Here is a 24,585-nt window from a genome sequence, read left to right as displayed (position 1 = left end):
CTATTAAACATTAATAATTCTAATATTTTTGAGAATGAGGACAGAAGAGATATTGGACTGTAATTCTGACAGGCGTCACAAAGACCTTTTTTATGCAAGGGAATAACTTTTGTAACACTTCCATAAGGTAGGAAAATAACCTTGCATAAAAGATTCATTATAAAGATATAACAATGGGTCAACTATATAATCAATACCAGTCTTTAATAATAAAATCAGGTACAGCATCTAAACCTGATGAACGTTTACCTTTTGATTTATGAACTACAGTCATTCAGGGTAACTTTGAACCATTGGGGTTAACTTTGCACCACCCTTCAAATTTCATTCCCTTTGTGTAACACAAAATATACATTTACTATTATTTCTCTTTGGTGGTTGTATACTGAAGCTTGGTTCTTGTTCTATTATTAAAAATGTAAGTTGGTTAGACTGGAGTCTAAATATTTTTTCAGTCACTTGTTATCTATGGTATTGTTTTGGTGTGTCTTTTAGAGTTCTATTTTCAAGTTGATGATAAAGATTAGGTAAGTGTAATTTATTATTGTTTGCATGTTTATTCTCAACATTGTTGATTAATAATTGTGCACTAAGAATCTTTAACTTTTTTTTTTAATTTAAGTTATTGAAATTAACAATAGACATTCACATAACCTCTTAACCACACATTTAGGGTAACTTTGAACCGGCTCAAAGTTAGACAGTAGTGTTACTGCACTGATAATAAACACAAAAACTGCCAAGTTTTGAGTTAAATAACTTACCTGACATAGGCTATTAGGCCTACATAAAAATTAATCTGTTCACTTAATTACATATGTTCACTTAATTATATACAAGGGTGGAATATAGTGCTTTAGAAAAAATTTCATTCTGTAGACTTTGGGAATTGTTTTGGCAGACAAAACTTTGTTTAGGGCTAACTTAAATCTTTATAATACTGTACCAGTTTATTATGTAATCATTTAATGATTACATAGTTTTGAAAAACCTACCATATAATCATTTGAAACATTAATAAATGTTAATTCTGTTTGTTGTAGGCCAAAATGCCAAAAGTGAAACCTGGTGGTTCAGTCAGCCCAGGAGTACGACGATATGGAACCAAGAGTCGCTACACAACAGAGGAACTGGAGAGGATCCTCAGTGACATAAAATGTGGCAAAATCAGTCAACGAGAAGCATCAAAGTTGTACAACATCCCAAGAAACACATTGAGGAATAAACTATTAGGACAACACAACAAGAAAGTAGGAAGACCAACAATATTCTCAAAGGAGGAAGAACTGTTTTTCATTCAACACATTCTGTACCTTAGTGATGAAGGCATTCCAATATCTCTGTTTGATGTTCGGTGTGTTGTAAAATGCTATCTGGATACCCAAAACAGAAAAGTGCAACAATTCAAGGGGAATATGCCGGGTTGGGACTGGAGTCAGTCATTTTTGGAACGACACAAAGCTGCTCTGAAACAGAGACTCGAAACAAATATCAGCAGAAGACGGGCACAAGTGAATGAAGAGACATTAAATGAATTCTTCAACAATTTTGAAGGTGAAGTTAGTGAAGTTTCAGCATGTAATATTTACAATTATGATGAAACTGGCTTCCACGATAACCCCAGTAGAAGAAAACTTCTGTTTCGCAGAAGCTGTCGTCACCCAGAAAGAATACGCAATTCTACGAAGAGTTGCTACACTGTTGTATTTTGTGGAAGTGCTGATGGCAATTTCATTCCACCTTATGTCATAATGAAAGGTACTCAGAAATGGTCTGACTGGGTGTATGGTGCACCGGAAGGAACACGTCTGAACACATCAAAATCAGGTTGGATCGACAACAAAGTTTTTGATGATTGGTTTGAATACCATTTCCTTCCTATTGCAAAGACAAAACCTGGAAAAATTATACTTATTGGTGATAACATGTCTGCACATCTGTCCATTTACACACTCAAACTTGCAGCAGAAAATGATGTCAGGCTATTGTTTTTTCCACCAAATTCCACTCACTTACTGCAGCCACTTGACGTAGCATACTTCTCTAGTCTGAAAACATACTGGCGTCAAGTTCTATCTAGTTGGAGAGAAACTAAAGGTGGGAAAAAAGTGGTGGCATTACCAAAAGCAGTCTTCTGCCAGCTATTGAAGGCTACACTTGAAAAGGGGCAAGAAACAGGATGTAACAACTTGAGGAAAGGATTCGAGTGTTCAGGACTAAACCCGGTAAACAGAGACAAAGTTCTACAGAAACTTCCAATGTATGCCCGAACTACTGACGAAGTACGAGAAGATGTTGGAAATGAGTTCAGAAAATACATCGAGTCAGTAAGAACAAATGATTTAAGCGCTGTTCACAGAGCTAGAAAGTTTTGCTTGCCAGTGAGAGCTGGCAAGAGTGTTTCTGTAGAGGAAGTTGAAGCCTACTATGCAAACAAAGAAACGGAGGAAAAACAGAAAATGACTAGCAAAGGAAGAGGTGGAGCAAGAACTCGAGGAGGCAGATTAAAGTCATCTTCAGTTAGAACACAAGGAGGACGTTTGCAGAGTAGAAATGACTTGTTCATTAGAAATTTCAGACGGAAATCCATCTAATGCTCCTGTTACTTCTGCGCAGGAAAGCACAGAAGTAATGTTGGACCACAGTGATGTAGTAGCAGAAGTGGAGAACACCAGTCAACTGGCATATGCGATTAATGAACCATCAACTTCTATTGCCACAATAGTAATTGAGCATCAGGCAGTAGGTGAAAATATTTCTCACACAGAACTTGCAAGTGTTGCGAGTTTACCTTCTAACATATACAGTGTTGAAGACTATGTTGTTGTCCATTATGAGGGGGTACTTTATCCAGGGCAGATTATTAAATTAGAGAACAATTTGTGCATGGTTCGATGCATGGAGAAGTCTGGCATCAATTGGAAATGGCCTAAAAATAATGATGATTTGTGGTATGAAAAAACTGATGTTTTTAAAAAATTGTCCCCACAGTGTATAACACCTGCAAGTAATCGTGGAGTTTTTCAGGTTACTGATCCCTTGCTTTGTGCTAAAGTGCTTTTTTAACCAAAAAACTTAACTGAAAAAATGTTTGTTTTTTTAGTTATACTTCTGTAGTAGAGCACTTAGTTATAGTCATTTCAAATGTTAAATTAAATGCTACATTTAGTATTCTATCAAAACATTTTTGTTAATTTATTCAGGTAATATTATTTATGTATTTATTTTATCAATGTGGTCTGTGTTATGTAGAAACGTTTGAAGATTGTTTTTTTTAATCACTTTTCAGTGTTTTTCCGTACAAAAAATTACACTTTAATACTTAAACTTTATTATTTCTCTTTCTCATCATTGCCCATTATAATACATCAACATCTAATTTTAAAAGTGCATTATATTAATTGTTGGAAACTGTTGGCCTAGATTTTTAGTGTATGTTGTTTGTTTCTTCCAGTGGTGCAAAGTTAACCAGACTTCTAACTTCCACAAAATAATGCATTTCTCATGGGAAAATGTTCCCTGGTTCAAAGTTACCCTGATTGTCAGTGTAACTTTGCACCACGATAAAATTGAAATTTTTGCTATATAATTAATAACTTATTGCATTCTTAGCAACATGTAACTATTATTTAGGAGTACTACTTCCATTTTATACCTTTTACCATACGAATACCAAAACAACACAAGTTAGACAACTGTTTATAGACAGAATGTGGTTCAAAGTTACCCTGAATGACTGTACTGACAATAACTCAATTTTAGTTACAGGAAATATGAAAATAGAAGACGATGTATAGGTTGTGCCAGAAATGGAGGCTGTATTGTACACATTATTATTAATAATCTGATGAACACGGAGTTGGTTATGCACTATTTTATAAAAATATTCACTAAACTCATTAGAAACAAATCTTTGCTCTTCTGGTTTTGAACGACAGTATCTTACTGCACATTTTCGCTCATAGGCATATCGTCCAGACATTATTATCTTTCCACGTTTTCTTGCTAACCAAATATTTTAAAATGATTTCTAATTTACCAGATGCAAGTTGTTGTTTACCACTTAAACACAACATGGCGCCAGCAAGTCAACCCTTGCGAGTCAAATAAATATCCTACTCATTTTAGCGGAGTATTTTCAAAGCAAATTATTTTTATTATAATACTGAATAATTTTAAAAATTGATGTAGAAACTTCGTTACAACTACAAGTAGCTATGCTATACTTGTTGAAGTCTTTAGTGTGATTGTGTGATATTGCATTTAGCGCGGTCACCTGTATCATGGCGAATGACGAACTAACAAAAAAAAAGGGTCCATCATAAAAAAAAAGCCTGTGCAACGATTTCCTATTCCAGTTTCCTCCCCATGCTTCTCATGCTTGTTTTCGTTTGTTGATGTTTACAAGTACGACGCGAAGATCACACGATCCACTCTCGAATCACTCGTTCACAAGTTATAATTTTGCCGATGTTCCAAAAGGTATTACCATAGTTAATTTAGCCATGATTGGCTTTTACTTGATAAGTTTTTACTGTTTTTCCGAATGTTTATTTTATCATCAGGCAGTGTCTAAATTCGTGCCCCGCGGCTGGGCAGCCATGTTGTTACGTTGTATGTTTTTGCCCGGCTAACCACACATAGAAACGTAACAAAACAAACAATGTTCCTGAGGTTCTGCTTTATTTGGAAATAAAAGAGTTTATTAAATTATCTTTGTTTATTTCTTTAAAAAAATGTTTTTTCTCATCGTTACATGGCTTCAATACACAATTTTACAAATGAATTTAATTAGAAAAACTTCGTTACTTGTACAGTTTTTGTCTTTTCTTATACGAATTTTAACGATATCTTTGAATTTTGATAGGATGAGGTCCAAATACATACCACAGCACCATACATATTGCCGTTGATGGTCGAGGAGTCTTGTCACTCGCCAAAGAAGAAAAAAAAACTTAGTAATGTCCCTTGGTTAATTACCTAACTCAAGGTACCGTTGATCGCGGACCGAAATCACACGAGTCGGGCCGATGCCGACGCCTAGGGCCTAAATTTCTAATACATAGTCCGAAAAAAAAATGCAATTAGGTTAAAAAACTACGGCGTGGCCTCAGCCCCTAGGCGTTAAATTGTCCCTTAATAATTTTTCATTTGTTTCGTGACTTGCCGACGACGCGACCGAGTTCGGCGACGATCGAGCAACAAGTGAGTTGGTCGACGAGATTACCTTCCCTTGTAAAGGTGAAAACAAGGGAGGCAACCCCGTGGGCCAACTGACCAATCAGCGTACCGTAAACTGGGGTGAATAGGGACAGTTTTTAATTGTTTTTACAAGTAACTTTTAAATGTAATTTTTTTTGTGAACAGGCAGTATTTTTTCCTTCTTGCACTACCCTTAAGCTATTCATAGCCTGTTATAAATGTTTGCTACCTGCGGTCATTTAACATATATTAATTTTTTTATTGGTGTCCCTATTCACCCCAATGTCGGGGTTAATAGGGACAATGGTGTATCATTAATGGTAGTCCCTATTTTTTAATCACTGGAGTGTATAGGGACATAATTTACAAAGCATCAAGCAGACATTTACATTTGTACCAAATAAGGAAATAGTAATTATTTAATTTTACATGCCATTTTCTATTTTATTTAATGAATGGAGGCTCCTAACGAAATGTTGACAATATTGATCTGTTTACAAAAAAATAATAATATTTGGAACACATGTCAATAATTATAAGAATCATGAAACTGCTCTCAAATTTACACTGAGTTCAAGTCGAAAGTGGATTTGGAGTGAATGAGTAACGTCCCCTGCGCACAGTTGGTTCATTCAGGACAGCTAAAATGTCATTCTTTGAGAAGTCACTTTCATCTGGCACATTGGGAAAAACAAATATGTTTGAGCACTTGGTTGATTGCCGCAGAAATGTTCCAATGTACCGGTGCTCATCCGTCTCAAATTTCTTCACTATCCTTCCTATGAAAATCTTGATGCCCCGATCGTATGCAAATCTGACTTTTACCCAGTCCCCTTCTGTTGGATATTTTTCTCCTTCCTTGCCGTTAGGTATCTCACATTCACTGGATGCGTGTCTATTTAAAACCAATTCATCATGTTCTGACATCACATGTTCTGATTCAGAATCACTTGTATCAGATCCCTCTAAATCTGCAACTGTCACACTACGCCCTGCAGGGACATTTAGTCTCTTTTTTCTGCCCCTTGTTACTTCTTCATCAGAAGTTCCATACCTCATAGTTTTTAGGAATTCTGTTAGGCTGCTGTCTACAGTCTGTTCTTTTTGTTCATCCTCATTATGTCCAGAAGGTAGCTTGTCGAGCACTCTTTTCCTGTTGAGAGGAAAAATGCCTGCCTTAGCAAATCCAGCCTGGATGTTATGTTCAAGTTCCCTCTCCATCAAATTCATGGTCTTTTTCAGGAGGGAAGGGAAATATTTCTTATCAAATGGCTTGTGTTTTCCTTGAGCCTTTGCCTTCGTTTCTTCTAGAACTTTTCTCCAGCTCATCTTGAGAGGCCTGAATAGACTGACATCCAAAGGCTGTGTCAGATGTGTCGAGTTTGGAGGAAGGAAAACAAACAAGATTTCATTTTCCTCGCATAATCTGACTACTGTAGGAGATAAGTGTGAGCTTAAGTTGTCACCTATAAGAAGTTTCTTTCCTTCGAATTGACGACAGTATGGGATGATAACTCGTTTGAACCAGTCGAGAAAGCAGTTGCCATCCATCCAACCGGACTTACTACGATTGTAAAAGGTTCCAGGAGGTCCACCTTCACTCCACAAATCGTACAAATATGTGGACTTGTAAATCACATATGGAGACAACATCTTCCCAGAAGCAGTTGCAGCAAACATGACAGATACACTTGCTTTACTCTGATTCATTACTCATTCGGGGTACTTGCAGCCTCTTTTGAAAATGAGTTTCCGCCGGCCTGGGTCGTCGGAGAGTGCTGTCTCATCATAATTAATTATTAAATGTGATGGTATGCCATCTGCAGTCGCTTCTAGTTCATCAAAGAACTTATTGATGACAGGAGGTGAGACTTCAGCTCTGCTCCTTTTAATGTTTTGACATAATCTTTGAGAGAGGTCAGTTTTGTGTCGAGTTAAAAAGCGAAGTGCCCACTCATAGCCAGGCATGTTGTTTTTGAATTTTGCTATGGTCTTGCCCTCTCTGTCTAAGTGGTATTTGACAAAACAGCGTAAGTCGAACGCACTTAGAGGATATCCCCATCCAGCACAAGTTTGGAGGCACTCAACAATATCCTTCTCAAAATCTGAAGGGAGCAAAGTTTGACCACCTTTACTCTTGAAATCAATATGTTTACCTTCATTGTCTCTAAACTGCTTCAAATAACGATGCAGGGCAGACTTTGAAACTCCAAATTTTTCTTCAGCCTTCCTAAGAGTCATGCCATTTTTAACTGCTTGCACTGCCAGATTCACCTTTTTCCTGTCTATAGGACGATGCTCTTTTGAACGAGGATCCCTTTTGTATTTTCTAGGCATTTTAATCACTGAAAAAGAAAGTAAAGTCCTAAATTACAACTTACAAAAAAAAATTTAGAACTGAATAATGTTAGTTATAATAAATTTAATTTAATAATATGACTAATAACAAAAACTGTAACAACAAAATTTTTGTAAGTGATTTGTACAAGTTGATTTTATGTCCCCATTCACCCCATTTTTATGAAGAAATTACAAGCTTGATAAAAATCAACTGATATTTTTTTTAAAAATAGGAGGATCTTTAATATTTTTTGTGTAAAAACTTACCAGACAACACTAAAAGCTGACATTTACTTCAAGAAAACATAGAAGCTGAAATAAGCTTGTAGCAAACAACATTTGTGATGGCACAATATGGCCTCCCAATTCAACAGCTGTTAACTAGGGCTGCCAACATGAAATAAAAGCTACAAAATACAATTGCACTTGCTATTTTAGATAAACAAACAATTTTTTAACGTAGTCTACTATATATAAATTTAATACTCATTAGTTTAAGCAAAATATATTATAAATATAGTTTTTCCCAGTTTTTGTCCCTATTCACCCTAATGTCCCCATTCACCCCAGGTTACGGTACATAATTCCAAAACATGACCATATAAGGAAATTCGTGCGGGCACATCACTTGACGCCAGGGCTTGCCCTGATTGGCTGGCTAGTGGTAGCCTCCAGAGACCCTTCCAGACGGTCGCTACAGCTGTGCGTACAACGTGACGCGTAAATCCCAAACACGCATTTACAAAGTGAAAAATAGCTTTCTGGCGCCAGAGTGTCGCGCCTGTTCGCTCTTCCTTCTGTACCTTCCAGACTATTCTCAAAATATTACACTAGCAATATCCAATAGAATATAAAATTACCCAAAAAATTCAAATACAATGTTAAAAATTTAGTAAACAAAGTTGAAATTCATATAAAAACTTTTGTTTAAAAATGATGTCCTGTAAAATTATAATCTATACTGCTTTAATTACTGACATTAATTATCAAATGTTAACATTAATTATTATGAACTAGAGTTAACCCTCAAATTAATAATTAAGTATCTCAAGGAAATAAGTATTTTAAGGCTTTCCATGAAATTTAACCAAAGTAATTAATAACAATTCTTAACATATCTGAACTGTTTTCTATATCAACAAAAAAAAATATCCTTCACCTCAAATTTATTCTTAATATTCTTATGACCCATTTTGCAATGCTACAAAGGTAACAAAATAGAATAGCGTTTCCGGACATTCCCGAGGAAACCCGAAGCCAGACAATAATTAAATTTACATCTTAATAATTATAATTTGTACAATCTTTTCTCTTTATTCAAAAATTGTCACATAATTTTTAATTCATTCTTGTCATGTTAATTTAGTTTCCCGTGGCAAAAATTCGCAAATATCTTTTAACGGCAATTGTTTCGGTGGAAGGATGCCATGTTAGCCGAGCGAGCCATTATCTCAGCCCAGTCCGCCGCCATCAACGACCGAGAGTAGACGCAATTGCACTCCGGGGACCTCACCACTTGTTTCACCGCTAAGTAATTATGTTTCAATTTAATTCCGTATAAATCATTTTCTTTTTGTCCTCGGAGCTCCTCTCCGTCGGGGGACTGCATAAATAATTGTCTTACGACCAGTAACGGGTCTTTTCTCTCTTGTATTACGGAATGTGAGATGTGACCACGTGGAGGTCTTCATACCTAAACCGATTCGTGCCGCGGGCGTTTTAAACAGTTTCAATCGTGTACGTGTGTAAGTTGCATTCGCCGAATAAATCAGGTGTGTAAATCTAATGTATTATTTTCTTATTTATATCTATTCGACCACGTGGAGTGTGACGGCGTGTGGGACGCCTGAGAGCCCACTGTGTAGGTAATAGCGTGCTCGACGCTGAGAGCGGGCAGGGATACGTGCTAGGTGTATTCAGGGGGAAATTAAAATCACGCCTCACATGGGCGACATCACGACCCTGGGAAAAAGTCTCACATCGGTCCGTGCACGTGGCACGGTGGTGCCCATAAAACCAGAGCACGCTTTACAATTCAATCAGTAAATATCAGAGACTACGGCCCCCGTATCAAGAGGTGCCGCCACAAGTGGCACCGTAACACATTCATTTACATACTGAATGGAAAAACTGATAAAGTGGGCACGTTTACAATTTCCGGTTCAATTTTCAAGACTATGAGAACGACTCTGTAAGTCGGCTTTTTTGTAAGCTGGTGTATCACTTCGCTGTCTATCTGCAGATGAGACATCACATAGGTAGTTTGAAGCCTGGACCAGCTAACAACCTGACACCATGAATATTATGTAACAGTCAGTGTCGCTGTAGTCGACAGAACCAGATAAGTTTCTTTCGGAAACAGTATACCATTACATAACTTTAGAATAAGATAAAAATAAGAGGGAGATGAGAGGTTGAACATTGCCGTGAGATATCAGTGTCCTCCGATTTCGTTCAGCAGAGCCTAAGAGGCCAAATGTCACAAAAAATGAAGCAAAATTAGGATTGGTCGTACAAGCCCGCTCTGGTCCTGTAAGAAAATTTAATTATATGAAGTCTCAAGGGCCCACGGCGGGCGTATACAACCAATGCCAATTTTGAGAAATTTTTACTATTCAATTACACAAAAATGATATAAAATAACAGAAAAAATTGCATTTTACTAGTAACAAACAGATTATGCTGAAATTTCTTCGCTGGTCCAGACAAAAATTTGAACATGTGTTCTTGGTTGTTAAAGTGTTAAGCTCACACATAAACCTTTAGGTTTTACGTCTACGCGAAGAAAACAACATAAAGTTTGTGGCTCTACCACCTAACTCGACACACTTGCTACAGCCATTAGATATGGCATATTTTCGTCCTATGAAAAGCCAATGGCGAAAGGTTCTTGCAGATTGGAAATAGAGTGCATGCACATGGTAGTAAATGTGCGGCCATACATAAGGATCAGTTCCCAAGACTGCTTAAGAGCCTAATTGATGCCATTGGAAACAGTAGGTCAAATTTGAAAGCAGGCTTCAAAACGTCAGGGATATATCTTTTGGATAGGACTCAAGTCCTTAGGAGAATGCCATCTTACATTTTGAACGAATTGGATCATGTGACAGGTGTCATTGGAGATAGTTTGCTTCAAAAGCTTGAAGAGACACGAAATGCAGCAACACAAAAAAGAACAGTACAAAGGCGCAAGAAGTTGAATGTCCCTCCTGGTAAAAGTATTGGCTCAAGTGATATTGGTGTAGGTGATGTACCTGCCAGCACATCCACAGCATCTGAAAATGTTGAAAGTCAACAGCACGTCCGACAGCATTATCAGTACACATTCGAGAAAAGGACTCTATTGATGGCGACGAAAGCAGTAGAGAATTTTCTGTGCACAATAGCGATGAAGGCATGGACACCAGTTCATTCAGGATGATTCTGATGAACCAAGTGATGAAAGAACCATTACCAGTACATCCAACAAACAACATGATGGGGTAGACATACAACCGTAAAATATATGCTGGTTACATATGAGGATCGTCTGTATCCAGGGATTATCACCAGCAAAACTGCCAATGGGTACATGGTTAAGGCAATGGTGGAAAGTAAAAAAAAAATTGGAAATGGCCCACAGTACTGGATGTGATCGAGTATTCTCTAGATGAAATTGTCCAGCTAATTAACACTCCAAAGCAAATGGGGTCCCGGGTGTCTTCAGAGTGCCTGAAGCAAACATTTACAGTGAAGATGTATGGTGAATTAACAGCCTGTTACAATAAACATGTGTGGTAAAGTAAAACCCAGTTTGTGTTTTAAAATGTTTTAATTTTCAACATACTACATGTGGGAAATATCTAGTTTAAGTTTGAGATCACAGTTATAAAAGGTTACTTTATGTTTTTGCACTTTTCTGTGTTATTCTTATAACAGTTACTGTTGTCACAAAGTCACCCCCACATGTGGGGTGAGTTTGTGACAATTTCAGATGTACTTTACAAATAAAGTGTTTGTCTTATCGTGTATTTCTCTTCGTCATCTTGAATAGAATATGTATATAATATTGCACAGCTAAGTATGTATTCGGAAATATTTTGGTAAAAATTCAAAAAGTGTCACAAAGTAACCACCCTTTATGGTACCTATGTAGTCTCCGTTTATACACAATTAAAAATTATTTGCACTCATCTCAGGTCCATGGTTCGAATCCTGGGGTAAACCTGTTGATGCTGCTGGTACAGTGGCATGCTGGTGTTCTCCACAAAGCCACAATCTAGCCATAACTAGCCTAACTGGGTCATGGTTCAAATTCCCAATATTGCACACCAAGTTTCACTGACTTGCAGTGCAATTCAGAATTTTCAGTTTAAGAGCAAAGTGAATCTGATGGTTTGAAATGAATAAATAATAACAAAAAACACCCAAGCATATAATTACAGCTGTTCTCGTGGCACATTTAATGGTGCAACACATCAATTCCCCATCACAATACAAGTTGTTTGCAGTTGCCAATGTTTATCTAGGGGAAAGAAAATATTAATACTGATTCTGCTGGCAGATCACATAAAAGTTAGTGAAAAGGAATTAGGGGGGCTGGAGTTAATATCACAGTATTAAAAGTTCTGTTCAATGCATTGTGCGAGCAGCATCTCAAACCAATAGCTATGATAAGTACAAAATGTAAAGTGGTTTCTCAACAGATATATGCACGAGAACTAACGAATTCCTTAGAGTCGTCCGGGCCCGTAAAATTTCATCCCGTGAGGTAGTTGGTCGGCCCGTTAAGATTATGCAGTTAGGTTAGAGCCTACACTGAAAATAAACCATGGGCAGGTTGAGGTTAAAACAAAAAATAATTTGATGGACTTCCATAGGACACCATCTGTCTTGTCCCAAGGTCAGTTGGAAAAATCTTATTTCATACAATTCTCACTAAGGAAAAAGATTGACACCCTAAATATTAACAATGGCGGGCATCCACTTAAGGCCGGGCTTCAACCAAATTCACTCCGGCCGCGGTATAGGCATTTACATGCAAAACAAATTCCCGCGCGATTTCTACAATTTTTGTGAAAACGGCGTCAAACAAAAGCTATGTTGTAGATTTTGAAGACCTTAACAGCGCTATATCTTTAAAAGTTTTAATTTTTTATTTCAAGATGGTGATATTATGTGATATAATATTCAAAGTATCATATTTTTCAGGCTATTCATTTAATCGCTTAAACGGCTGTACTGGAACCTTGACTGAGTTGAATTCTTTAAAAAAGTCAGCGGGACTGATACTCTATCTTTAAAAACATAGTCACAGGATGATTATTTGTAATGGAAACATTGAGGCCGCGAGGCCCAGCACGTGGTTGTGGGCGAGGGGTGCCAGGGGGGAAGAGGATGACGCGCTAGGTGGCGGAGACAGGCTGCCGTGTTGCCAGCTCCTTCCTGGAAGGTCACCCACCCCTCGCGACTGTGAGCCAGGGAGACGAACACGGGCTAGTCATCTGTCACGCCTTGCGCGCGAGGTACTGACATTTCTGACAGTTCTGCATTTACAACTTCACTGGTTAGTGTTTAACTCTTTACAGGACAGAAAATAAAAACAAAAACTGATAGCATGATGGTCATGTATTAAAAACAGTATAAATTGTTCTCGCGCAGTTCGTCTTCACAAATTAAATTTGTTCATTATTTTAAATAGCTTTTTCTGTGGTCGTTTTTTCGTATATAATTTAGGAGGATTTTATGTCACACTGTTATGCACACCGGCGCTTCATCGAAACAATCCTGTCTAAACCAAATGTTTATTAAAATTTTTAACTTCACATTTATTGTGACACAGATCTCAAATTCCTATCTGAATATCTACACATACTTGATCAATTTTTATTTTAATAACGAGTTTAAAAAATAACATAGAATAGCTTTTGCTATCTTTAGGTTTAGGCTTCTCCTGAAAATGCAAATGTTTCTGAAGACGCACAAACTATTACATTATGAAGGTTTGCTTCAAACTTTGATATTATTGGTAGACCTGAGTAGATAAAAAAATATAGCGACACTCACATTCTGTCAATTAGAACTTTTTGTAATAAATTTTTTTTATGGCGTTGAGGCCCGTGGTTAGTTGCGCCCTCGGCTACCTTGCATGAGGGGAAGGGATGGGGAAAGGTGTTTGGCGCCAGCGTCTCACCGAGGTCACTCATTCTCTCTTTTTTAGTATTAGTGTGACGCTCGACTACGTATGACTTATTCAATGAAATTTATCAAGTCTTGGTACGCAGTGTGCGATTATCGGCAGCACAAAATGTCTCAAGAAACGGCCACAATTATCAAAGCGAAAGAAATCCGCAAAAAAAGAAAATGATTCTGGCACGTAGGCCTACTGCTAAAAATAAAAAGTATGTACATGTGTTATATATATATTATATATACACGGATATGAGACATTTATATTTGACATACTGTAAAACTTTTAAAATATTATTGAAAACAGAATACTGGAAATTAATTTTTAACATTTGTAAGAGTTGTTAAATATATTTGCTCTAAAACCATTTCAAACGAATTTAACGTTTCATTTTATGCGTAAAAATAAGCCTATAGTTTGAAAATGTATTAATGATACATTACACATTTGTTCTAGTGACAATGTTAGCCGTAAAATTGCGGATGCATGCGGGGCAATTTTGATTTTTATATGCAGCTATAGTAGTATATAATAGGGGCGCCGAGCGCACGGGTTCTGGGTGTGGATTGTGATTGTCTGTCCGCCATATTGGATTGTGACGTCACGGCGGCCATCTTGGATGAGTGTAACGGGACATAGCGTAACGGGACAAGTTTGACCTTGACCCCGGCGGCCATTTTGGATCCGCCATCTTGGATCCGCCATTTTGGATGACGTCATTGTGTTCTCGAAAATTCCGGCATTGTGTTTTCCGCCATATTGGATGATGACGTCACCGTTGCATTTTCCGTTACGGCCGCCATCTTTAACTTTTTTATTTATTATCCGATTTTAATGAAATTTTTTTTAAAATTTATAAAAAAAATTCAATTAATAAAAAATATTTAAAAATCATACATTAACGACACGGAGCTCGGAGTCCTCAGTTCGAACCCGACGAACGCAAAAAAAAATAAAAATGGCGACCGATCCTTCCTCCGTGGTGACTTTTGGCAGACTAACTCCCACCACTTTTCTTAAAGCATATATATCGTCACCTAGTATGACGTCATGTCCGCCATCTTGTCTTCGTTGCTGGAGACCACCATCTTGTTTTCGTCGGCGAGAGTGCGCTGACGCCATGTTAGTTTAGTTCTTATCCGCTAGAGTGCAGTAATCATTTATTATTACTGAGGTTCCCGCCATCTTGAAATTTGGCCGCCATCTTGGAAATCCGTAATTATTTAGCTAGGAATTCGGGAAAAGTTCCAAAATTCATTAAATAAATCACTCATTAACTGACATATTGATTCGACGGATTCCCGTCTTTGGTTCGATACCCGATCGATGCAATAATGTTTAATTTTATGTAAAAAAAATAATTGCCATAAACCATGTTCAAAATTCATTAAATAAATTGACAATAAATATACTGATTGAATAGATCGAATAAGGTCCTTGGTTCGATCCCTGACCGATACCAAAAAACAACTTTAATTTTAAAAAAGTATCACTAAAGTGTAAGGTTTGAGAAAATAAAAACTCCACAAGTTCTTTTAAAAAAACTTTTATTACATACATACTACACTACTACAAGTACAAAAAAAATACACAGACAAATTACTAAAGCCTTGCGGATTTCTCGACGTCTGCATCTGCCACCCACGAATTGAAGCGAGGTGGAAAGCCCCACCACTTGACGTAGGACAGTCCATTTCTTCGTTTTATAATCTTCTCCACCAAGTACGTATCGGGATACAACGTAGGCTGAATCTCTTCGGCATAGAAGCCGCCATGGATAGGTTTGTGGTCCAAATCTTCGAGGTAGTAGGTCCTAGGCTCTGATTCACGAACATGTGTCACACGGAAAAGTTCGGGACTCCAGTTTGCAGTGAAACCTTTCTCGAAGATACCTTTCTGCTTGGAGATTCGCACAATGTCACCGACGTTAGCTTTACGCTTTCGTGGATCTTTCTTCTTCGTGTTGGGAAAAACTGTTTGAAGCAGGCGATTATCCTTTACGTCCTTTGGCTTCATTTTCGTGGTAGAATGCACAGTGGAATTATACTCGCTTATTAGTTTCGGCAAGATGTCAAGCCACTTGTAATTTCCGTTAGCCGTGAACTGCCGCCACATCTTGGAACGCAAAGTTCTGTTAAACCTTTCGACAACGGAGGCTTTGACGTTACTAAATGTAGAGTAGTGTTTGATGCCATACTTCTTCATCAAAGCCTTGAAGGTCGCATTGTAGAATTCTTTCCCGAGGTCCGTTTGCAGGTGCGACGGTACACGTCCATCATGCAAAATAATGTTCATGGCCTTGGCTACGTCAGTTGCAGTCTTTGATTTGACAGGTCTAGCCCAAGCGAACTTGCTATAAACATCGATGACTGTCAACATGTACTTGAAACCTTTATTCAATCGGGAATATGGTATCATCTCAACAAGGTCCGCCTGGAATAAATCATCAATTCCACGAACTATGACTTTGCGACGAAGGTATTTCCGTCTAGCAGGAGCATGAAGTTCGCGAGCGATTCCGGTTCGACTCATTGTATGTAGCCGGCTTCCTTCAGTTCTTCAAGTATGGAGACTATTTCGTTGATGTGCGAATAGTTTCCTACACTAAGCGATGCATGTAGAATTCTAAGGCGATCAACTAATTCATTAGGGTCGTCCCAATATACATAGTCAAATGTCTGACCACTTTCTAGCTTTTTTAAACCTTGGCCATGTATTGTTAGTTCACTGAAGAGATTAGCGAGAATGTCGATTTTTTCATGATCTACGTCTTTATATACACCACTATCTGGATCGTTATCGCGAAAATGTGCATTGGTTAGCTCTAGCAGTTTTTTGTACTCTTGTAAGTCGTTGTGAGAATATCCTTTAGGCTCCCTGCGAAACAGCAATTCGTACAGACCCGGAGTTCCGCGCGTTTTGAACTCTGCTACGCGCACGATATTTCCTGGTAGAAAGTCTATTTCTTTAGCACCGAGGAACCATTTATTATGTTTTCTGTACACTCCGTAGGTCGTGTCATTATTCCGGCTCGTAAACGATATCAGGTATGGTCGGACCATTGCATTAACTTGATGTCCCTTTTTCGGTATTTTTTTCTTGTGCATGGACTCTGTACTTGTTAAGTCCTCTTCTTCTCGATCTGGTTCATACTTTCTCTTCTTTACAGTCGACATTTCATCTTCAACTTCTGTCTTCACAATGAAGGCTGGTTCTTCCTTGTTTTTAAGTTCGTCGAGGCGACTAGTGATTGGTTTAAATATCTCCTCATTTTCCATCTCACGTGCAAGTCTGGTTCGTCTAGCAAGTAAATATTTTTCGCGAACAGACTGTATAGCTCGATGAAGGTCACTGGCCAGGTCCGACATTGTACTGGCTGAAAACTTATTGCAAGACCTCCTTTTATACTTTTCTATTCGTTCGCAGAAACTTCTTTCTTGTGTTTGGCCAAATCTGAATTTGTTGTCGATTGAGATAGTGATGCTTTCAGACTACTTTGAAAAGTCCTCAGATCGTCCCGTCTTTGTGCATTCGAAACTTCGATCATGTCGCGAATGCGAGAATCCGAAGCTTCCACGCGCTGGTCTATGGCTACGAGGTACTCAAGTAATTCCTTTTTCACCCCGTCTATTTTTTGAGCCAGTAGCGAAATGTATTTGCGGATAACGTCGTCATGAGACTTGAGAGCAGTACGTAAGTCTCGACTGCTACGACCGAATTTCGAAATGCTATGACTCATGTTTGGTGATAAACTGATCGAAACCTCGTCTGTACCTGCCCTTATATAGAGGCCAGTCTTTGACTATAACTAGGAATCCGTGTTCTTCTTTCCAACACAAGGAGCACATGTCTTTGAATTCCTGGAATGTCATGTCGGTGTTTACGTGATCATCATAAGCGTGGCGTAAATTAAGTTCGTCCATGCGAAACAAAACTATGACATTTGCGTTGTCTCGTAGGAGATGTTTTGGAATACGACTGTACGTCTGACACAGGTAAACGCAGTCTACCTTGGCGTGTCTGCCCATGGAAAAGTACTCTTGTATTATGCCTTGTTTCTCGCACATCACATCGTCGAAAACAAACACGGAATTGGCTTTTGCTTCGCTTGGAGGTACAACATCGGTATTATCGCTAAACGGAAAATACTCCAGACCATCCACAGATCGTAGAACAGTTGCTAGGCGCTGGTACTTTGGCTGTTGCAACGACTTGGAATACAAGTAAACGTTCTCGAACCGAAGACCGTTTGGCTCCTCCAGTAAACTCAGTAAAACACACGTTTTACCGCAGTTGGACGGACCCGCCATTATGCAACGTACGGCAGAAGGCAACAGTAAGCCATGTCGTGATTCACGCGCACTAAATACATCGTCTTGCGTAATGCGCACGGGCAAACACACGTCTTGCTTGACGACCTGTATTGTACTAAGGTAAATGTATAAAAGAAGCGTATTTATACTTTCTGGTCAGTTGTGCGTAATGACTCGAAGAGGTAAGAACAAAAAACACATCGGCGCAGGACTCGTGAACTCTCTGATAAACAATCTACCATTCGAGCTACACATTCCCGGCTACAGATTTTGCGGCCCCGGCACGAAACTAGCGAAAAGGTTAGCTCGTGGTGACGTGGGCATTAATTCTCTCGACGAAAAGTGCAAGCAGCACGATATCGCATATTCATTAAGCAAGGATCTGGAATCCAGGCACCGGGCCGACGAGATATTGGCACAGGAAGCCGAAGATATAAGTAAATCGTCGAACGCGGGACTAGGAGAGAAAATCGCAGCGTGGGGCGTATCTAAGATCATGAAGGCAAAGACGAAATTAGGACTGGGTGCTCGTCGAACCAGCTACATCAAGTCAAAGACTAACTCACGCAAGACCAAGAAGCGCAAGATCGGTGCAGGCGTGCAAAAAGCCAAGCAAAAACTACAGACTCTCGACAAGAAGATTATAGGAGGATTTCTTCCTTTGCTTTTGCCTGCATTGGGTGCTCTCGGAGGCCTTATCGGTGCAACGAGCGGTATAGTGCGGGCAGTCAACACTTCGAAGAATGAGCGCAAGCAGTTAAAAGAAGCACAGCGACACAATGCCAGCATGGAAGCCATTGCCATCGGTAAAAAAAACGGCGCAGGACTGTACTTGCATCCTCACAAGACAGGACGAGGCATGAGAAAGAAACGTGTAAAGAGAAAATCCTAAGTTCCCTACCGAAACGACCGCTCACCAACGTAGATTTAATAAAGTACGCACGCAAACTGAAAATACCAAATTTCCGCGGCGTGTTTATGCGAGACACTTTGCCCAGCAAGCCAAAGACACGTGAGTGCGCCATAATTAATTTAGACACGTCGGCGGGTCGCGGCACGCACTGGGTGGCGTACATAAAGTCTGGAAAAAAAGCTACTTACTACGACAGTTTTGGAAATTTACGCCCTCCGCCCGAACTTAGGCGGTACCTGGGCCGGTCCACTACGTTGTTTTACAATTACGAAACGGAACAGAAGCCTAATCAAACAAACTGCGGACACTTGTGTCTTCGCTTTTTAACAAACAAAAATTAGCTGACAAATAAAAATTGCTACTTAAAGGTTGTACAGTGATGTTAATTTATTAGTCATGTCGATAACACTTACCCTGACAGGTCACGCATCTGAGCTGCGGGCGGTTCATTTCCCGCCTCTGGATTTAGACGGAGAATGGTGTATCGGACTCGTAGATTTTCAAACGTATAATGCCATACCGAACATTGACGAAGAAAATTGCAAGATTTGCTTCCTGAAAAGTGATGGGACCGCTCATGAAATACGGTTACCTGTTGGCTCTTACGAAATTGACGACATTGCAAATTACATCAGGGATATGTTACCACAGGATGTAGACTTTCAACTGCGTGGAAATCCAAACACTCAAAAAAGCATTCTAACATGCAGTGAAAATGTCGACTTTACGAAACCTGGCACCATAGGTACCATGCTCGGATTCGAATCAAAGGTTTATGATACGGGAAGAACGTACGAATCTACGCGCGCAGTAAACATTTTGCCTGTGAATGTCATAAGAATAAACTGTAATTTGGCAAGTGGAACGTATCTCAACGGAAGACTAAGCAACATGCTGCACGAGTTTTCGCCGATGGTCCCGCCAGGATATAAACTGGTCGAAGTACCGCAAAGTATCATTTACGTTCCAGTCGTCGTGAAGTGCGCACACGAAGTCGTCGTCCGAATCGTTGACCAGCGAGGACGATTGGTGAATTTTCAAGACGAAGAAATTACATTACGTCTGCACTTGAAGCGATGGGCATAAAGTTCGTAACACCGAACAATTATAAAAGAAATCGTATTGCCGTGAACAAGAACAGTTCTCTACCAGACATCGGTGCATTAACACCTGACAACATAAAGTATCTTCTCAGTATTGGACAAGTGCCGAATAAATATGGAAGACGAAATCCTCAACGTGGAAGATCCGGTCATTTTTGATGACAGCATTACGAAAATGGAATTGCACGAGTACCAGCCTTTCCTGCTCGGACCGTACGCACTACCATCGGAAGTACGCATTGCAGTACAGCACCAAGATATTTGTACTTTACCTTCGCAGTCATTTCTACGTATAAGAGGCACGCTTACAAAAGCGGATGGTACGCATCCGACAACGACGTCAATATCCTGCAATGGTATTCTACACCTAATCGAGCGCATTACTTATGTACTCAATGGCGTCGAGGTAGACCAGACGAGAGATGTAGGCATAACATCTGCTATGAAAAATTACCTTTCGCTCACGCCAAATGAACTGTCTGCTGCAAAGATGGCCGGTTGGGCTCTCGAGGATGAATATAAGCTTCCGGTTTATGCCGAAGGGAAGTTCGAAGTTTGTGTTCCTCTGTCCATGCTTCTTGGATTCGCTGAGGACTACAAGCATATAATCATTAATTCGAAACAAGAGCTCGTACTGCTTCTAGCCAACACGCACATTAATGCAATTGTCGCCGCTGCAGAAAACCCTCAAGATGTCTCGCTAACACTACAGTCTATCGAGTGGATGCTGCCCCACATCCAAGTGAGCACCGTTGAACGAGTCAAGATGTTGAAGAACATAGAAAATGGCAAGAATTTCGATGTGCCATTCCGATCCTGGAGCCTGGAAACTTATCCTGGCTTGCCTCATAGTCAGCGTATCAATTGGATAGTAAAGTCCAGCTTCGCTACGGAAAAACCAAGATACATCATCGTCGGGCTTCAGACCGGAAGACAGCTCAATGCAGGAGTAAGTCGCTCCGTATTCGATAACTGTCAAATACGTAATGTAAAAATATTTTTAAACAGCGAAAGTTATCCGTACGTTGACATGAACATGGACTTTGAAAGTGGAAGATTCCTTCTAGCATATCAAATGTATGCCAAGTTTCAGCAAGCTTACTATGGACGGAGACAGTCACCGATACTGAGTCCCGACAGTTTCAAGAACAAGGCACCGTTAATGGTGTTTGACGTTTCCAAACAGGATGATCGAATAAATTCAAACATCATCGACTGTAGGATTGAGATAACGACTAGCGGAAATATTCCACCAAACACCTATGCTTTTTGTCTGATACTTCACGATCGGCTTGCATCGTACAATTGTCGAGACAAACTTGTGAAAATCCTGACATAAATACTGTTTCGTTTTCGATAATAATTTAGTTACGACCGAGCATTGCTAGCGACAAGATGTACTGCAACCTGCAAGGTTTCCAGAGTCAAAATGGATTCGTGCTCAAGGAAATTAGCGTCACCTCTGGAGACAAGACTCGAACCCGCAGCTTCCGACCTCCGTATCCTTGGAAACTACTAGACGAAAAAAGCAAACGGTCGAACGAATGGCTATGTAAATATTATCACGGACTAGAGTGGGACGAAGGAAAAATTCCGTACCACCAAGTGAAAAACACTATTGGAGATTTACTAGTTCAAAACGAAATAATCTACGTAGCCGGACCCGAACAGAAGAAATGGCTGAGCAAGTTGTGTGACGACGGAGCAGCTGAAATCGTAGATATACAGACCGACTACGGCTGTCCTTCCCTGCGCAAGCTTAGTGCAATATACGACATGCAGCCATGTGACAAGTTTGAACGTGTCTCTGCCTGTACAAACTCGCAGCTAATGCAGAAATGGCACACACAATGTTAGTAGGAGCCTGCATATATTACTGCTACATCAAAAACTTCTCCCGACTTGTGAGACCCCAGGTTACAAAACATCAACATAAGATTTATATGTGTAAGATGTGCTTTAAGTATTTTGCTAATCGACCTCGAAAATCAGGACTCACAGCTATACAGTGTCTTGAACAGCACAAGATTAAATGCGGAAATAAATCTTAACCAAGGCTTTAGTAATTTGTCTGTGTATTTTTTTTGTACTTGTAGTAGTGTAGTATGTATGTAATAAAAGTTTTTTTAAAAGAACTTGTGGAGTTTTTATTTTCTCAAACCTTACACTTTAGTGATACTTTTTTAAAATTAAAGTTGTTTTTTGGTATCGGTCAGGGATCGAACCAAGGACCTTATTCGATCTATTCAATCAGTATATTTATTGTCAATTTATTTAATGAATTTTGAACATGGTTTATGGCAATTATTTTTTTTACATAAAATTAAACATTATTGCATCGATCGGGTATCGAACCAAAGACGGGAATCCGTCGAATCAATATGTCAGTTAATGAGTGATTTATTTAATGAATTTTGGAACTTTTCCCGAATTCCTAGCTAAATAATTACGGATTTCCAAGATGGCGGCCAAATTTCAAGATGGCGGGAACCTCAGTAATAATAAATGATTACTGCACTCTAGCGGATAAGAACTAAACTAACATGGCGTCAGCGCACTCTCGCCGACGAAAACAAGATGGTGGTCTTCAGCAACGAAGACAAGATGGCGGACATGACGTCATACTAGGTGACGATATATATGCTTTAAGAAAAGTGGTGGGAGTTAGTCTGCCAAAAGTCACCACGGAGGAAGGATCGGTCGCCATTTTTATTTTTTTTTGCGTTCGTCGGGTTCGAACTGAGGACTCCGAGCTCCGTGTCGTTAATGTATGATTTTTAAATATTTTTTATTAATTGAATTTTTTTTATAAATTTTAAAAAAAATTTCATTAAAATCGGATAATAAATAAAAAAGTTAAAGATGGCGGCCGTAACGGAAAATGCAACGGTGACGTCATCATCCAATATGGCGGAAAACACAATGCCGGAATTTTCGAGAACACAATGACGTCATCCAAAATGGCGGATCCAAGATGGCGGATCCAAAATGGCCGCCGGGGTCAAGGTCAAACTTGTCCCGTTACGCTATGTCCCGTTACACTCATCCAAGATGGCCGCCGTGACGTCACAATCCAATATGGCGGACAGACAATCACAATCCACACCCAGAACCCGTGCGCTCGGCGCCCCTATTATATACTACTAGCTATAAATACCATTTTTATTAGGATGCAATTTTGTCTATAATTTTTTTGTAATCTTTACTGTCAATTTTACGAGCTGGCACTTATTTTCAGCGACAATAGATTATAAAACAGAAACTGAGAAAACAATCCCGAAATATTTCTGTAAAATATGCTTTATGTTATTCATTTTTTAAATTTTACCATGAATAAATTATTTTATACGTCTATGTAAAACAAACATTTTATTAAAAATTTTAATTTAATGTAAAAATCAATTTACGTTAAAAGTAGTAATAATTTAGAATTTCTGAGTTTCGGTGACGCCTTTGCCCACTCACCGATGGATTGCCATTGTGATTATACACACGTCTTATATTTACTATAATGTGACTGAAAAACGTTATATAATTAACGTTTATTTTTATTTAATAGTAATGAATAGTATTAAAAATGTATATTATTGTCATGTTATAATTGCATGTCTGACATCTAACAGGTGCACAAGTTAGTATATTTAGGAGTATTATTTCTGTGACAAAACAACTTATGTAATTAATGTTGATTACATCGAATCACTGCAAGTCACTTTTGGAGAAAGAACTAATATCGTGAAACGAACAAAAATGCTAGCTGATTGTGAGCTATGGCACAAAATGAGACGTGTGCGGTTAAAAGTCAGTAATTTCGGCGTTGTTTGTCGCCGGAAAGAATCTATGTCCTGTTCAAATCATGTTAAACAGTTACCTACTTTACATGCCCCCGTTTTCGACACTGGCAATGGAGTACGGTGGTCGCAATGAGCATATTGCCATTCAGAGGTTTCAAGCACAAACCGGATTAGTTGTACAGAAGTGTGGTTTATTTTTGGATCTCTAATACGGATATTTCAGTGCTAGCCCTGACGGACTTGACCAAGGGCTCCAAGAAACTGCAATAAGAAAAAGAAAGTTTTTTCCACGTGTCAATGAAACGGAAGTTTAATTATTAAACGTTCACACCTTTATTTTTATGAGCTGCAAGGGACTTTAAACATACATAGCGCGAATACTGTTACTTCATGGTAATGTCTGTTGTTCGTCAGAATTTACAAGTAGAAAGAGTAGAAAGAGATGAGCTCATGCGGGAAACAGAAATGTTGCCGAAACTGACTAGATTTTATCGTAGGTGTTTTCTGCCTGAGATAGTGGTGCCAAATCAAAGCATAGACAGAGCCATTAGAGAACCAGGCTACATTTTGGAAGCTGAAAGAAGCTTGGCAGAGAAACAGCAATCAAGACGTCAAAAACTGACCCGGAAAAAGCAAGGGATAAATGAATGTAAATATAATTGAAGTAAGATATTTTTGTTCTTTGAAACTCTAGACGATTGCCATAAAATGTTCTGTTGTGTTCAAATTTGTTCTAACATCGAAAACATTA

The 24,585-nt window shown here is 38.9% G+C and overlaps 1 protein-coding gene across 1 annotated transcript in view; it reads left to right on the top strand.

Moving 5' to 3' along the window:
* The first annotated feature begins 273 nt into the window (after positions 1–273).
* The window catches only part of LOC134544837 (uncharacterized), a 30,742-nt gene continuing 6,430 nt past the window's right edge, over positions 274–24,585 (top strand). Inside the window, exons 1-2 of the mRNA XM_063388519.1 lie at positions 274–527; positions 1,044–4,482. Of these exons, the coding sequence (XP_063244589.1) occupies positions 1,050–2,594 (1,545 nt within the window). The 5' untranslated portion in view covers positions 274–527; positions 1,044–1,049 and the 3' untranslated portion in view covers positions 2,595–4,482. The remainder of the gene's footprint in view (positions 528–1,043; positions 4,483–24,585) is intronic.

Source organism: Bacillus rossius, chromosome 1 (genome assembly GCF_032445375.1).
Source record: "Bacillus rossius redtenbacheri isolate Brsri chromosome 1, Brsri_v3, whole genome shotgun sequence".
Taxonomy (NCBI): domain Eukaryota; kingdom Metazoa; phylum Arthropoda; class Insecta; order Phasmatodea; family Bacillidae; genus Bacillus; species Bacillus rossius.
Note: the sequence above shows the minus strand (reverse complement) of the source record. Positions and strands in the feature narration are given on the sequence as shown.